At 46.4% G+C, this 15,563-nt stretch overlaps 1 protein-coding gene across 1 annotated transcript in view; it reads right to left on the reverse strand.

Moving 5' to 3' along the window:
• LOC146178096 (P-selectin-like) overlaps nucleotides 1-15,563 on the reverse strand; it is a 342,299-nt gene that overhangs the window by 74,227 nt on the left and 252,509 nt on the right. Inside the window, exon 11 of the mRNA XM_084577931.1 lies at nucleotides 6,944-7,123. Coding sequence (XP_084434057.1) covers nucleotides 6,944-7,123 — 180 coding nt within the window. The remainder of the gene's footprint in view (nucleotides 1-6,943; nucleotides 7,124-15,563) is intronic.

Raw genomic sequence — 15,563 nt, forward strand, 5'->3', positions numbered from 1 at the left:
TAAGAGTTTTCAGCTAAGTCCTTGACAAATGTACGGATGTGCAAAGTGTTGGCAGGGGTCCTGTAAGCTTCAACTATCGTGAGTTCCAGCGCCTCGTACCGCAAGTTTCGCCATGTGGTGGTGGTGGTGACAAACGTTTATTGATTTAAAAGGGGTGGAGGTATGTATGAGCCGGACTTTTTAATATCCAGCCCTTAGATACTAGGCGGGGTCCCTAATACGGGATCCCAGTGGCGCCGGCCGCTGCCCGGGCGCGCTCAACCAAGGCCTTTTGGGCCTGAAGGTCATAGCAGCCGAGCAGGGTCGCCTCCCAGTCCTCCCGAGTGGGGTTGGGGTGAGGGGGAATAGCTGGGTTGGATGGGCGAGCCCACACCATGTGGTAGATGTCCGATGGCTTCTCCGCACAGTGCGGACACCTGCCCGTGAAGGAAGGATTAGAATATTTTAGTGCTGCCGGGCACCGCAGTATGTTGGAATACAGACGGAGTAGAAGCCACTCCTCCGTCTTAGATAGATCTTTACTCGGGCGAGGGTCAAGGCTATGGTAAGATTGATAATAAAGCACAATGTCTTTAAAAGAATACGCGGGTTCGAATTTGAGATCCTGATCCAGGGGGTCGAGATGGGAAGCCCGGAAAGAAAGCGCGCGGGCGGCGGCGTCGACAGCCTCATTCCCTTCGAGATCCATATGAGCAGAAGGCCATACTATTTTCCGGTAAGCGGGGTCCCCGGTATAGGTGCAATTTTGAAGTAGTCGGTAGGCTAAGTATGGCGCCCAGCTTTGCTCGACGTTCCGACAGGCCCCTCAGTGCGGGTAGCTGCCAGCGCAATGGCGACCTCCTCCGCGTGGGTTATGTCACGGGCGCGAAATGTAAACCTGTTAACAGTTTTGACTGGTGGACAACTGCGGCCGTGTACCATCCCCCATGGTGGGGGCCGGAGGCGTCCACGTAGTAAATGTCGGGTTTCGACCCATAATGGCGGCCAAGAGCTTCCGCCCGCGCCAGGCGCCGGCCATTGTGGTCTTCCCGTGTAATGTTTTAAAAAAGGGGCGTACGTGGAAGTTTCGCCAGTCGATGCGAGCTATTGCGCGCCCACCAGCCTTGCCGTGGGTAATGGGCAAGCAGTACGTACCACTCTTACGTGCCGCGCGTTCCTTCTCTTTAGTTTCAGATGGTTTGTGGGGTTACTGCCCTGGTAGGGCTGGGACAGGTTGGTCACCGCCACTTGAAGCGGGGGCTAACCTGCCACCGAATTTTTATCTCTTGTAAGCCGTCATTGCACCACATAGGTGGTGGACGACGGCTGTTGTTGCGGCGCGCGTCTTTCTCTCCCTCGTCCTTTTCTTTCTTCTCTATTTTCTCTTCTGTTTGCACGAGGCAGCGGAGGGCCCCGCCGGAGTGGTGCAGTGGTAAGACGCCCGACTACTGTGCCGGAGTACCCGGGTTCGAACCCGACCTCGGCGGTTGCGTTTCGATGGAGGCGAAACGAAGAGGCGTCGTGTGCTGTGCGATGTCAGCGCACGTTAAAGATCCCCAGGTGGTCGAAATTACTCCGTAGCCCTTCACTAAGGCTCCTCTTTCTCTCTTTACACTTTCAATCCCACCTCACTCCCTTCCCTTACGGCGTGGTTGAGGTGTCCACAGAAAACAAGTGAGGCAGTTACCGCGCCTTTCCCTTCCTATAAATCAATCAGTTTTTTTTATAAACCAATCAGGCAGCGGAGGTGGCCCCGCCGGGGTGGTGCAGTGGAAAGACGCCCGACTACTGTGCCGGAGTACCCGGGTTCGAACCCGACCTCGGCGGCTGCGTCTCTATGGAGGCGAACTGAAGAGGCGTCCGTGTGCTGTGCGATGTCAGCGCACGTTAAAGATCCCCAGTTGGTCGAAATTACTCCGTAGTCCTCCACTACGGCTCCTTTCTCTCCTTCCACTTTCACTCCCACCTTCCTCCCTTAGCTTACGGCGCGGTTGAGGTGTCCACAGAAAACAAGTTAGAGAGTTAACACGCCTTTCCCTTATAAAATCAATCAGGCAGCGGAGGTGGCTCAGCTGCAGAGCCCGTAGCAGGCCCGTGCATTTTCTGTTCTTTCTTCCTACAGCCACAACAATAACGTCGCAGAGCAACTCAGGCTATGATGCCAAAGTGGAGGGCTCCAGAAATTTCGACCCCCTAGAGCTCTCTAACATGTCTCCTTTAGTTTTATGAATGCATTTTATACTGTTTTCCTGAAATGCAGTGTACACATCTGACCATCTGCCGGTAAATAATGCTTGCTGGTGTTGTTTGGTTGAGGCTTTAACGTCCCAAAGCAACTCCGGCTATGAGAGACGCTTTAGTGGAGGGCTCCGGAAATTTCGACCACCAGGGGTTCTTTAACGTGCACTGACATAGTAAAGTACGCGGGCGCCTTGCTTTTCACCTCCATCGAAAATCGGCGTTTATCTTCCTGATTTTTGAGCGAGTTGCCATGGCGTTTTGATTTGCCTGCGCTTCACGACTCGCACTCGAGTTGGGGCCTGTCGTTGCCTTACCTATTTGCCGACCGACAACAGCCACGGTACGTGGGACGTGCTCAAAGAGGTATGACGCTTGTATTGCTCAGTGCAAAGCCGCTCTCTGTGCCGTACCGTGACAGATGACCTTGCAAATATGGCAGTGAAGTTCCGAATTTTTCACCTAGAAGATTAAAAACCCAATTCAAACGTGCTTTGCATGACAAACTGCACAATCGGCGACAACTATCAGAATGATTAGTCTCCTGCGCTACGGCGTGTCATTGCCACGGCAGCCGGTGTGCGCATACTGAGATATTACGATTTGCAAATTGTCGATAAATCCAATCTTCGTAGTAAACCAATCACTGTATCGCACTGTGGCCGCGATTCCGAGGTCGTAAGCGACTACTAGTAGCAGATTACAATGCTTTGGCGCAATCAGACGCAGCTATAGATGTCAGGACTGCCACTTAGCATTAGCCGCGTTGGAAGTAGCTCGCACTGTGCTTGTGCTTTGCGCACTGTCCACTTTTGACAAGGTCAAAAGTGCCATAAATTCTTAAAAGCGAGGGTGGACTCTTGGTTCAGATAGACTGTCAGCTGATTTCTTTTTGTTTCCTAATGCAGCGCTATGTTTGAGAGACACAAACAAAAAAAGAACAATAATAATAATAATTGGTTCCCAGGAAAGGAGAGGCGCAGTATCTGTCACACTTGTTCTGTGGACACCGATTGTTATAAAAAGGGAAAGGCGCGGTAACTGTCCCACTTGTTTTCTGTGAACACCTCAACCGCGCCGTAAGGGAAGGGAGGAATGTGGGAGTGAAAGGGTAAAGAGAGAAAGAGGAGCCGTAGTGGAGGGCTACGGAGTGATTTCAACCACCTGGGGATCATTAACGTGCGCTGACATCGCACAACACACGGACGCCACTCGCCACTTCCAAGGAACATGCACCCGGGAAACCATGAGGGTAGAAGAAAAAACAGCGAAAGCTCTGCAGAAAATACTAGCAGACAGACAGGACGTGGTTTGCACGGACGCGGCAGAATACGAATGCAGAACGGGTTTCTTAGCCCTAGCAACCAGGGAGGACGGGGACCGGGTCTCGTGCTGCAGCATTCGACAGAGGGACGCAACAGCGGCTGAGGAGGGGCCATTGCGCTGGCCCTAATACAACAGAATGTAAGGGTGATTTTAAACGATTCCCAATCGGCTGTCCGAAACTGCAACGCAGGCAGGATATCTGCCAAAGCGGTTTAAATTCTGGCTACCGGACCGCCACCGGCAGAGCTGGTTAACCTTGCCTAGACTCCAGCCCACGAGGGCCTGCTGGGAAACGAGACAGCGCAAGCACTGGCCCGAGGACTTACACACTGGGATACCAGTGCGGTCTCGTCGAGCAGGGAGCCCATTAAGAGCGAAGAGTTGAAAACATACCATGATATTCTCAATCATTAAAGATTAGAAAGACAGACACTGTCTCGAGCAGACAAAATTCTAAGCCGAAAAGAAGAGGTTATATGCAGAAAGTTGCTGACGGGGTTTTTCCCAACCCACTCGCACTAAGCAGATGGCATCCGGTGATACAGGACCCGCGGTGCAATCACTGTAACGAAATTGCAGATATGATACATATGGTGTGGACATTCCCTAGTCAAAACGAACCAGACAGGAATTTGGTTTGGTTTGGTTTTGTGGGGTTTAACGTCCCAAAACGACTAAGGCTATGAGAAACGCCGTAGTGGAGGCCTCCGGAAAGTTTGACCACCTGGGGTTCTTTAACGTGCACTGACAGTCCTGGGAGGGTTTAATGATCAGCCAGAACAAACAAGTCCAAACAAGAATCATCCATCTGGCCCTGGACATCGCTGAATCCCAAGGGATTCCAGCCCGCTGAAAGGGGAGGAATCTTTTCCTTCACGGGTGTTATTCATCATCATCGTCTCTGTTTAAACACAGCCGCCGCGTCGGGATCGTGACTTCATACATCCCGCGCATCAAAAATCGTGCTATCATTCAGGTTTCTTCTCAGAGTGGCGTAAAAAAAAGAATGCAGCAATGTATTCAGTTTGTATAGAATATCTGCGTATTACATTTCCCCCAGTGCTGGCAGACGATTTAACGTCGTCAGCTGCTGAATGCCAGGGCTAAGGCTACATCACGGTGGCGGCGACAGAGCTTCGAGGAAGACGCGGACACGCACTTGGGTTCTGCGATGCCATAGTACGTTGACGCATCTCTGTAGATAGAATTGAATGCGGGTCCTTTAATACTTTATTATATAACACTGTATGGGAGACTATGCTAACAAACATGACATTAACTGAGTTACTGTAATGTAGTCAGTGTAATGAATTACATTTGGGCAATAAATTCGCAGTGAAAAAAAATCAATTCATTCCAAAATTACTTTTATCAAAATGTGCTCCTCTGATATTTGCCTAGGCAAAACAACCTACTCCCGATAGAGTGTCTTTAAAAAGCAGGAAAGAAGTGCGGCAAGCGTGTAGTGCAAAGACGCAAGAGCATACAGAAATGAATAAAACTGTGCGACCGCTGTCCTGTATAGTCGGATTCACTGCATCATTGTACGACACCGAAGGGCCGCCAAAGGCACAGATGGTGGAGGATGGAGTTCACAGCTAGTCAGAGCGCGAGCGGCACTCTTTAGGTTGCGTCGGCTAAGGGCAGAGTTGTGCTTGGTTACACTCGTCGCTACAGGGTGGAGGCACAGGCGCAAACACCCATGGCGTGAACACTGCTGAACGAATACTGCTGAGATGGGTTCGTGGAGCACCGAAGCGATGAAAAACTTGCCTCGGCGGCTTTACGCAGTGGAGACAACTGGAAGCAAGGCGCTGGGTTTGCTGCTCGTTTGTGTCTGGAGCGGAGCGGAAGAGACAAGTTTTCTACTACGCTTCTGTTTTCGTAGTTTTGTTGCGGCTGTGTTATCTTTGCAATGGCGCGTTCTATTGGAAATTAGATGGAGCGAATAGTTGTTGGTGATAGAATTTAGTGGGAAGACGGAAGAACGTTCGCGTCGCGTTGTAAAGCGTGGCCCGCATGGAGCGTTTTTTGCACGCGAAAACGCGTCGCACGCCCGACGCCCGCGCCGGCGTCGACGATTTCACTCCCGCATGGTCAGCAGCCGAGCTGCGTTTTTTTTTTTTTTGCCGCCCAGTTGCGCGACGCACGCGCCCCCATCCGGCCGTGCGTCGAGGTCGCGCACATCTTGTCTTCCCTGTCGCCGCGAGCTTCAAGTTGTGGTTTCCTCTCGTTCTTTTGGGTAAGGTGTGTCAAGAAAACATGCACAGGCATCACTTACAACAGCTATGGATTAATATGCAGAAGCCATAGCCCAAGGGAGGTATCAGAGGTCCGCTGGCAAGGCTAGCAGCTCATAAACAACCTCCGAGCTCAGCGTAAACACTCGTGGCCCCAGCGGACGGCCCACCTACACCGAACTCTAACCTAAAACCCTAAAAAAAAAAAAAAAAGAAAAAAAAAAAAAAAAAAGAAAGGAAATGCACGGTGGCCGATGCCGTCATCTCGTGCTCGGAGCGACTCCGAAAGACTACATTGCTGCTCGGCCGTTTCGGCCGAGAAACCCGAAACCCTCGGCGCCGTCGGAGCGCCAAACCCCCGTCGTTCTTTCCGCTCTCGCTAGCGAGTCTCTCTCGGCCGGAGTGGGCGTGACTGCAACCGGAATCACGTGATGGCTGCTCCGGCTTTCATTGACCCTCTGCCACTGCCGACTTCCGGCGTCGGCGCGTCGTCGGCGTTTTTATCTGTTCAGCCAGATCCCGACGATTTGGCAAAATCGTCCTCTCCGGCGGCAAAAAAAACGCTCCGCTGCCGTCGACGCCGGTGAATCGCCCGGAAAAACGCTCCATGCGGGCCACGCTTCAGAGATGCTGTTTCTCATTTTAGTCTTTAGATTTTATATGCTTGAAGGCCAAGAAGCAATATAGGAGCAATCACTTCAATCACTCAAGTAATTGTAATTTTCTTCCGTTTCATAACGTAACATATTTCATTTTCAAAAGTAATTTTGCCATGTACGTGTACATGGCAAAATAGCATACTATACTATAATATAATATACTATACTATACGATGCAATACTATAATATACTATACAAGGCTATACTATACGATGCTATACTATAATGTAGTTTAATATAACATACTACCTATAATACCATACCATTTACTGAGGGTGAAGAACAGCGATGATAATGATAAACTCTTTATTTACTCCCAACCAGCAGGCCATCGATGTATTAGGCGCCTAAGTGTTGCGCTTGAATAAAGTCTTCACTACTACTACCATACCACACCATACTATACTGTTATACACCATTGTATACTATTCTGCCTCGAGAGTTGCATCCAGTTTCGTAGAGCATCTTGCGAATAGTCGAATAAAGCCCTTCCCACTTACGCAGGCAAGATGGCTTCGTTCCGTTCCAGCGGCCCTCCGTGCTGCAAATGCGTCTTGGATGCCCGACGAGCGTGTAGTTAGTGTCACACACGTACTCCACTGTGGCGTTGTACGTGGTCCGCCCGTGCAGCAACACCACGCGGCCGTTGTCCACGGGGTCTGGAGCGCCGCAGTCCATGTCTGCAGAGCACACAGAGACAGATGCACATGGAGACAGAGCATAACGTCTGAATTGCCGCCGAGCCCATTCATTGCCCAAAAGTGAGAATTTTGCATACTCAATTAATGATATGACTAATAACAAGACGCCTTGGCAAGAATACCGTAGACGTCGAAAGTCTCACTCTCAAGCATCCTCAAGAGAACAGAGCTCACTGTTTGCTTCCAGGAAACAGATTTTGAACTTTAGACGGTGTTCTTTGATCAACGTCGACGATACAAGTGTATTTTTTTCAGCAGAAAACCTAGACTCCTTAATTCCACATGTAAATTTATGGCTTGAGAATTTATCTGATTGGCTTATTGCAAATGAGTTAGCATTAAATGTTGACAAAACAAAGTACATTGTGTTTACTCCAGTTAACAAGGCTGTTCATATTAGTAATGAAGTGATATTTCAGTCGCGACCACTAGAACGGGTTTCAGAAATCAAATTTTTAGGCGTTCAGTTTCAGGAAAACCTGAGTTGGTCTTGTCATGTTCGCTTCAATAAACGCAGTGTTGCACAATGCATTGGTATGCTCAATCGGTTCCGTTTACTGTTGCCTCGTTATCTCCGGCATCAGCTCTATTTCAGCACTGTTCACTCGCGGCTACATTACTGCCTGCTTGTATGGGGCAGCACTTCGAGGACAAATATGGAAAGCCTCTATTTATTAGATAAGAAAGGTGTCCGCTTTATTGAAAATCTATCACGACGTGACTCGACATCATTACATTTTAGGCCAAATCGAATTCTGGACATTGAATCATTATTTAAGCTGCGATTGTCAGAGGTTACCTTTTCAGATTTTAAAAGCAATCCAGCACTATTCATATTCAAATATACAAAACATGAGCCACATTACGAATTTAGGAAAACCATTTTTATCAAGAACAACTGCCGGATGAATTATGGTAGACAATTATTCAGTTGGCAAATTCCTAACCTCCTGAACCTCTATCCTGACCTGATTGATATCATGAAAACCTGTTCCTCTCTGCCTGCCTTCCGGAAACAGGCAAAAATTTTCTTCTTTAGTCATTTTCTTCAGTGAATGCCACGTGAATAAGTTTAAACCAGCTGGTGTGTGTTAAGCAATGCAATGTTCGCATATTATACACTGTTAGGAAGATCAAGTTCTTCTGGAATGTCTTTCTTTTCGCTCTGTCAAATTAATGTATCTGTTTGTAGTATTTTTTTGAAACAAAGGTGTTTTTTTTGTCCAACAAACCTATCTGTGGGTATTGTTTGTTTTGTAACAAAGGTGTTTTTTTTTTCCTATGTATATATTGCAACATGAAATCGTTTGCTGTGTTCTTGCTATGCTCCAAACTTGCTGTGTTCTTGCTGTATTCCAAACTCTGTCTGCATGAATGCAGGGTGTCTAGGGCCCAGTCAGGTGACCACGCGTGTCACCTTTAGCCCTCTTCACCCAGACAGCTTTGTCTAAATCAAAATAAACTCAAACGTGTTGCATCGTCCGCAACTGTTGCATCGAATTGCTAAGTTGGAGCAATGACTAATTGCTACCAATAATTTTATTTTTGAATTAGGGCCCCGATCATTCATTACCGACAGCTCCAGTCGAGTTCGAGACTTCACTCGAGAAGGCGCCTAAAGATCATACATGACAAAATTACTTTTGAAAAGAAATTAAATTACATTACTAAATACTTTGCTGAAAATATCAGAAAAATAATTAAATGACATTACTCATTACTGCTCCCCAAAAGTAATGAAATTACATTACAATTGCTTCTACTAAGTAATCCAATTACTTTTAAATTACTTTTTAGTTTCCGTCCATGCAAAACCTAAGTGAGGCTAGTAAACAAAACAGCAACTTGTTATCCAGACACGAAGCGCACACATTCTTTCGTTTTCCCGCCAAATTCCATCCCAGAGAGCTATTCTTTTCCTCTTTCCTAAAGCACTTGCCATTACGAAAAAAGACAACAGCAAAAAAGCAAACAACAAAAGCAGAAACATGATCGAACAATCGTGAAATGACCGGCGAACCCTGCGTCTTGCTTGCCCAGAGCTGTTTCCGTCATTTGAAGGTCCCAATAAGCTACAGGTCATTTATTGCTTCCGCAGTCTCAAGAATCGACGTCGGCCCCTTATGCTCACTGCTCAGTAATAAATAGATGGCTAATAGGTAATGTTTATTTGAGTGTGCCTCAACAGCCAAGTGGCCCAAAGGAGCGCACACTAGGTCAGATACATCAGAATGATCACTTAAAAACATTTAAAACCAGGCATGAAAACAACAACAATGCTCAAGCCACGGTGGCTCACGCCATGGACCCTTCCGCCTATCTTCCCTAACCCCAATCCTCCCTCGCCCTGTGGTGACGAGTGTAACCAGGCACCACTGTGCCCCAGCCGACGCAACAGGGAGTGCCACTGCGCCCAACTAGTTTCCAATTCAGGTCCTCTTGCACCATCTGTCCCTTCGGCATTGCCTTGGCGCCTTGTACCCTGCTGCTTGGAGGATGGTTGCCATGGGATAACCGCACTAAGTGACCCTGATACACACGAGGTAAAGGTTAACAAAAGCGAAAATATTCTTCGACTAAACAACAGTCGGTGGCGAAATGGAATTCTCACGGCTTTCTTGTTAATTGAGGCGTCGAAGGCTGGGTTGTTCTGTAGCGGAGGCCGTACAGATGAGGAGAACAATGCGTTGATCGCGGGTCAGGTTAAACAAAAGACGATTTCCCTGAGTGGCCGCGAGAGAGGCCAGGAAGACTGAATCTTCCACACAGTGCACTGGCGCGGGCGTTCTGCGGTCTGTCATTTTATACACTCGGCTTGCTGCGCCGCGCCCGCGTCAAGGACGTGCGGTCGCTGCCCAATCAGCGTGTTGAATCCTGCTCAGAGGGGCGGCAGGGTCCCCCGAGTTTCGCTCTATATCTGAGGCAGAAGCTCCCGCAACTTCCGCTGTATAATAGGTGAGGCAGTTGTGACATACCCACAATAGCTACACAGACTGAGTAAATAGGTACAGCCCACTGTGTTTGCATTGGTTTCTCTGTCTTTTCTTAGTTGTCTTGCGGGGTACAGCGCACATGCGAGGGTCATAAGGTCCGGTTGGGACGACAATACGAGCTCCTCCGAATTTAGAGATAATTGGAATATTGATGATGCAGAAGGGGCCACATTGCTTGACATATCAATGATTCCCGTGGACTGTTATCATTTATGAAGCCTGTACTAGGAATCTAGCTACTATTTTTTTTTTAAGTCATCGCGCAGACTGCGCTCAAGGATGAGGTCGGGGGCTAAGAAAAAGACAACACCGCTGCGCAGCCTAGTTGCGGTATACTTCCCTGTGTTGTCTGTCATCCCACAACGCAGTTTAAGATCAACATTGTGTGCATTTTTGCTGGTTTGGGGATTGTAAGAATGGCAGAGCATATAGGCAGGTCAAAACATACTGTAGTGAAGCAGCAAGTTCGGCTAATTGGTACTGGTTCATGATGGAAACAACCTTGCAGAAAAACAACTGAGGTAAGGAATAACCATGTCGGTAACAGGGCATGCGCAGACCTGTTCTTTACGCGGTAAGTCCCTTTCACTCTTTCAACACAACTTCGTTTCAATCACAAGACAGATATAAAACACAGAAAAATTTGCACTTTTTCGTTTCCTTGTCCTCTTTCCATGCTCTGCATTCTTCTATGTTTACGCGGCAGAGTTATTCTGTGCAGAGCGAGATTCTCGCCGTAAAACTAGCATGCCTTGATTCTAATGGCATGCTTTGAGGCGCGTATCAATATGGCTAGTTTTACTCCTACAGAATGGGCAGAGCTTAGACTGCGAATTTTTGTGACGTTGTTAAAGCTGTATTTCCTTATTACGATCTCCGGACCGAGGAATAAACGCACTCAAAGGCGACATCTTCTGACACTGGATCTTTGAAGCGAAAACAAAAGCAAATAAGCAAGTGAAAACAGCTTCAAAGCATTTTCTCATGCCCGCAATATGGAAGTTGAGCACAAAATATTTGCGAGGATCTTTACTTGTTAGATACATCCGCACAACTTTGGTTTCCCTAGGACGCTGACTTCATATAGCAATTAGAACAGTGGCATATAAGCTTTACGCGCAATCTTTGGCGATGAGCTTGTAATTGAAACTGGTGATAAATACTCGCTTCTGAAGGAAAGAAAAGTTATCACACACATATATCGATCACAAGCAGCTAATCTATATCCATGCTCTACTTCCTCTCGACTTCTGTACGCCCTACTTATCGTATTTGAACGAGAGTTTCATGCCCCATTTCCAAAGGTGACATCGGATGTGGCACAAAGGGTTCAAAGCTGCTGCGAACAGAGATACACTTCCCGGGAGCTTTGAACTGGAATTCGGCACTTTTATTTCCCCTAAGAAAGCGTAGCAGGGGGCGCCAGAAGGTTAGGTGGGCGGATGAGGTTAAGAAGTTCGCGGGGGTCAAGTGGATGCAGCTAGCACAGAACCGGGTGAAGTGGAGAAATATGGGAGAGGACTTCGCATGATGATGATGATGATGATGATGATAATGATTTCCCCTCTCAGCCCACTTAAGTTGTGTGCGTCATTATTGCACTTTATTAAGCGTTGCCGCAGTCACATTTTATCCTTTTGTGGAAACCGCATTTCTGGGCATCGCTTATTTTTCACGTTAAATCGCACCCGTCCGCCTAGCGAGAGGCGTGAATATCGTGTTAGGTAATTAGGCCGACTTATAATAAATGCCTTCGTATATCCGTTATCGCGTCGCCTTCCGGTTAGAGTGTCACTCGTTTTTTCTTCATTTTTCTCTCAAACGATATCCTGCTTATATACTTTAGTCTCTTTCTTCCAATCGTTGTTCGTTTTTAAAGAATATGTGCGTTTTTAACTGTTTATACGTATTAATTACAGCATGAATCTGTAATGAACTCACAAAAGGTTATACTTATGTTCGCAGTTCTACTTTCTGCATAAAACGAAATTATTCCATTACCTAGCCTTGAGGGCACAGAAAAAAAAAGCCACCAGCGGAGTTATGGTGAGTAATGCGCTAATGTAGCGCTGTGGCTTAAGCTAATATGGCTCCTGTGACCAGTTAAGAAAGAAATTTAGTCCCTTGTGGTATTCCGGTTCCTTAAGGACGTTGGGTTTTAGACTTGTCATCCCTTTATTTTGCAGCATCTAAGAATGTGTCTCTGTCTTGACAAATGTTGCTGATATACGTACAGATTTTAAGATTCGAAATAATTCCACCGTTAATTCAAATTGAATGGAAGACAGACTACCGCCCTGGTTATGTCCCTTTTTTTTTGCATTCCAATTTATGCCACAGGCTTCATGGCTTTTAATTACCTGCTTGACTAAACTGTGAAATTATTTTCATAAAACAAAAAAACTATCGCCTAATAACTGTGAACAAAAAAGAAATACTTAAATATAGGTGATAAATCGCAACATATATATTTTTTTTTTTCATGTGATGTTACGCTGCATTTCACTTTGCCTATTCAGTTTTCCCGTATATTCGGGCTGTAAGATAGCTGTATTATTTAGCTACAGAAACCGTCATTTCCTTTATTGGTAGCCTATATTAGATAGCTTTTGTATTGCGTTCATTAGCAATGCAATGGTATGGGCCCTGTGTGCTTCTTATTGCGCATGCGCCATACGCAGCTCGAATCATGCGTATTGCGTATACAATTAATTGTATACGAAAGGAAAACTCGCAGTCTTTAGGTGCTCACATCAAACCGGCTGCGAATTGCTATCACTGAGAACCAGAAGGTGCGAGACACCCTTGAATATATGGCCGTAATCTGAGGCGCAAACACACACGCCTCGCGTGTTTTTTTTTTTTATTATTATTATTGCAGATGATTTGGCACTGCTGCGAAACGTGCACGCTTGCAACTCACTTGTTGTTCCGTCGCAGTGGATGTGAATCTTGAACCATGCGCAGTACGGGACGCATATGAGCTGTTTTCCACTGACGCTCTGCACAAACTTCAAGATCTTTAGCTGGCGCATTTCGTCGCCAAAAATTGCGCGAACCTCAGGAAGCACCAAGTTCCTTATACGTCTTTAGGCTGTAATTACTTTTAATCGACTATTTGTTTTAAATTTTGGGTTGTGAATGACGCTCCATAATAATATACAAGCTATTCGCCTGTTTTAGTTTTTAGTCTTGCGTTGCTCAGAGCTTTTAAAAAAAATAAAGACATCTCAAGGCCTAACGTTGCCCTTGTTCGCGCTCAAATCTCGCACAGAAGTAGCATTTATTCGTGGTGAATTTTATTTTACACTAGGCTCGAGTAAGGTATTTTCCTGATTCATTCAAAATTAAATATCTACTACTCGCCACCTAAAATAATGGCGAACCAAAGCCGCGCTTTTGTCCAGCAGAGGCCCCAAATTGGGCTCCCGAAGGGTCTACTTCGGTTGACATCTCGTTCTTCTAAGGGGCGTGAGATGGCGCTACGAATATTATTACGCTCGCATTGTAGCTTGTTCCCGCTCTGCGCAAAGTCTTTCTGCGGAACATCCGCACAATCACGACACGTGCAGTAGCGCTCCGCCAAATACGTGAGTCGTGCCTATGTAAGGCCCCATGCGCATACTAAAACTTTTTTATCCTATAAGTGCATGCATGCGTGAGTTCCTGTATGAGAGAGAGAGAGAGAGAGAGTGTGTGTGTGTGTGTCCCACGGAGTTTGTGGAAAGAATTTCCTTGATTGCTTTACTAGCATGGCAAAACGTTACCAGGCAGCTCTAGTGCAGAAAACATGAATCTTATTGCGTTTCAAGAAATAAACATGGCGTCGCCATGCCACTTGCACATATCAGAAGAGTTAAACCTTTTCGAATAAGAACTAGCTGTAAATTGATCGATTGTACACACTTCTTTTCAAGAGCTTCCGGTGTTTTCCTGCATATGTGGGGTCGCGAGCGCCGCCTTTCAAGCGCATTTGCAAGTGCAGCTCTGCAGCTACGGATGCCGCTTTGTGAATGCGGGGAAGGCGGAATTTCCGAGATGTCATTTTTATTACTATGTCAGCGTTTGTCAAAGAGTGTTTGGTAGTACTTTTTTTGCGCGCTGTGCCAAGTTCCAACTCGCATTTTATTTCGCGCGAAAATTCCTATAAAAAAGGCCCTTTGCATTGAATTACTGTCGTTGGCATGACGAATTTTTCGTTTAATATATTCTGCACTAACGGCGCGTGTGGATTTGCCGATAAATTTCGTCACACTTTCCTCCCGATATCAAATGAACGCTTATGTTTTCTGCATTTTTCTCGAATATATTGTTCGTGATTTTGTACGTCAACGGGCTTATGAAATGCTATTTACAAAAGCTAGAAAACGCACAGGGGGGATTATGTCCCGCAAATCCTGTCCGGAACGCAAATATATAAAGGATAAGCTCACCTCATTAGCATCGAACATATCGACGATCCAAAATGATGCTCCGCTTTCTGCCCCCTCAACTTACGCATAGGAAAAAATGAAGAAAACAAGTCGCGACGTCGCCCCACCACGCCCCGTCCCGCTTGCGTAAATTGGGCGCGTCCGAAGTCGAGAAGGGAGCGTGCGGAGAGGTGTCGCCCGAATGGAGTAGCGGGCAGCCGCCAGAAGCACTTTTTTTTAAATTATTTTCGAACCATTAGCTCCACGCAAACCTTTTAAATTTAACTCGAATACGCAGAAAGAGCATCTTTATGGATTTCATGCACTGAACTACTACCACGAGTATCGACTGAGGGACCCCTTAATAATTAGCTGTACGAGAATTTCAGCGCTTTGTTATACGTGACTTTAGCTCTCAAAAGCCTTTAGCTCCCCCCCCTCCCCCCCATTAAAGGCTTATATCATTTAATCAAAGGGGAATTTATGACAACGCCGCCCAAATATTCTTGTAAGAATTGATAGAATTGATCATTTGGTTCTGTTTCTGCCTGCGTCGTCGTTCGCCCTTGAACCACAAGTTGAATTTACTGGCTCGACATTGAAACTTAAAAATAATTTTCCTGCAAATGAATTTAAGCTTGTGAAGTGGTTACAGAAAAAAAGATAGGTTGCCGCGAGTTTAAAGTGAATGGTGCTTCAAAGTGTTCTCTGCGGTTCGCCTTCAAAACAGCACTGGTGACAACACCTGTAGTTCGACATTTGATCATGTCTAGCTCCTAAAGCTACGTTTCCAGCGTGGACGATCTACTACCGATTCGGAAGATTTCTATTTTCCTAAGTTCTGCTTAAAATATTATCTTCAAATTTACGTACTCATAAGTAAAAGCAGCTTTGCACCTCCGACGGGAGTGGCATAAAATATTTAACAGGATGCATTAATGTGCGTATCACACTGTAGCGTAGGCTATTACGTACATAAAAAAGTATATGGTGCCATTTATAATAAATGTGCGA

The sequence above is a fragment of the Amblyomma maculatum genome, chromosome 9 (genome assembly GCF_055883805.1).
Source record: "Amblyomma maculatum isolate TAMU_Amacu chromosome 9, ASM5588380v1, whole genome shotgun sequence".
NCBI lineage: Eukaryota > Metazoa > Arthropoda > Arachnida > Ixodida > Ixodidae > Amblyomma > Amblyomma maculatum.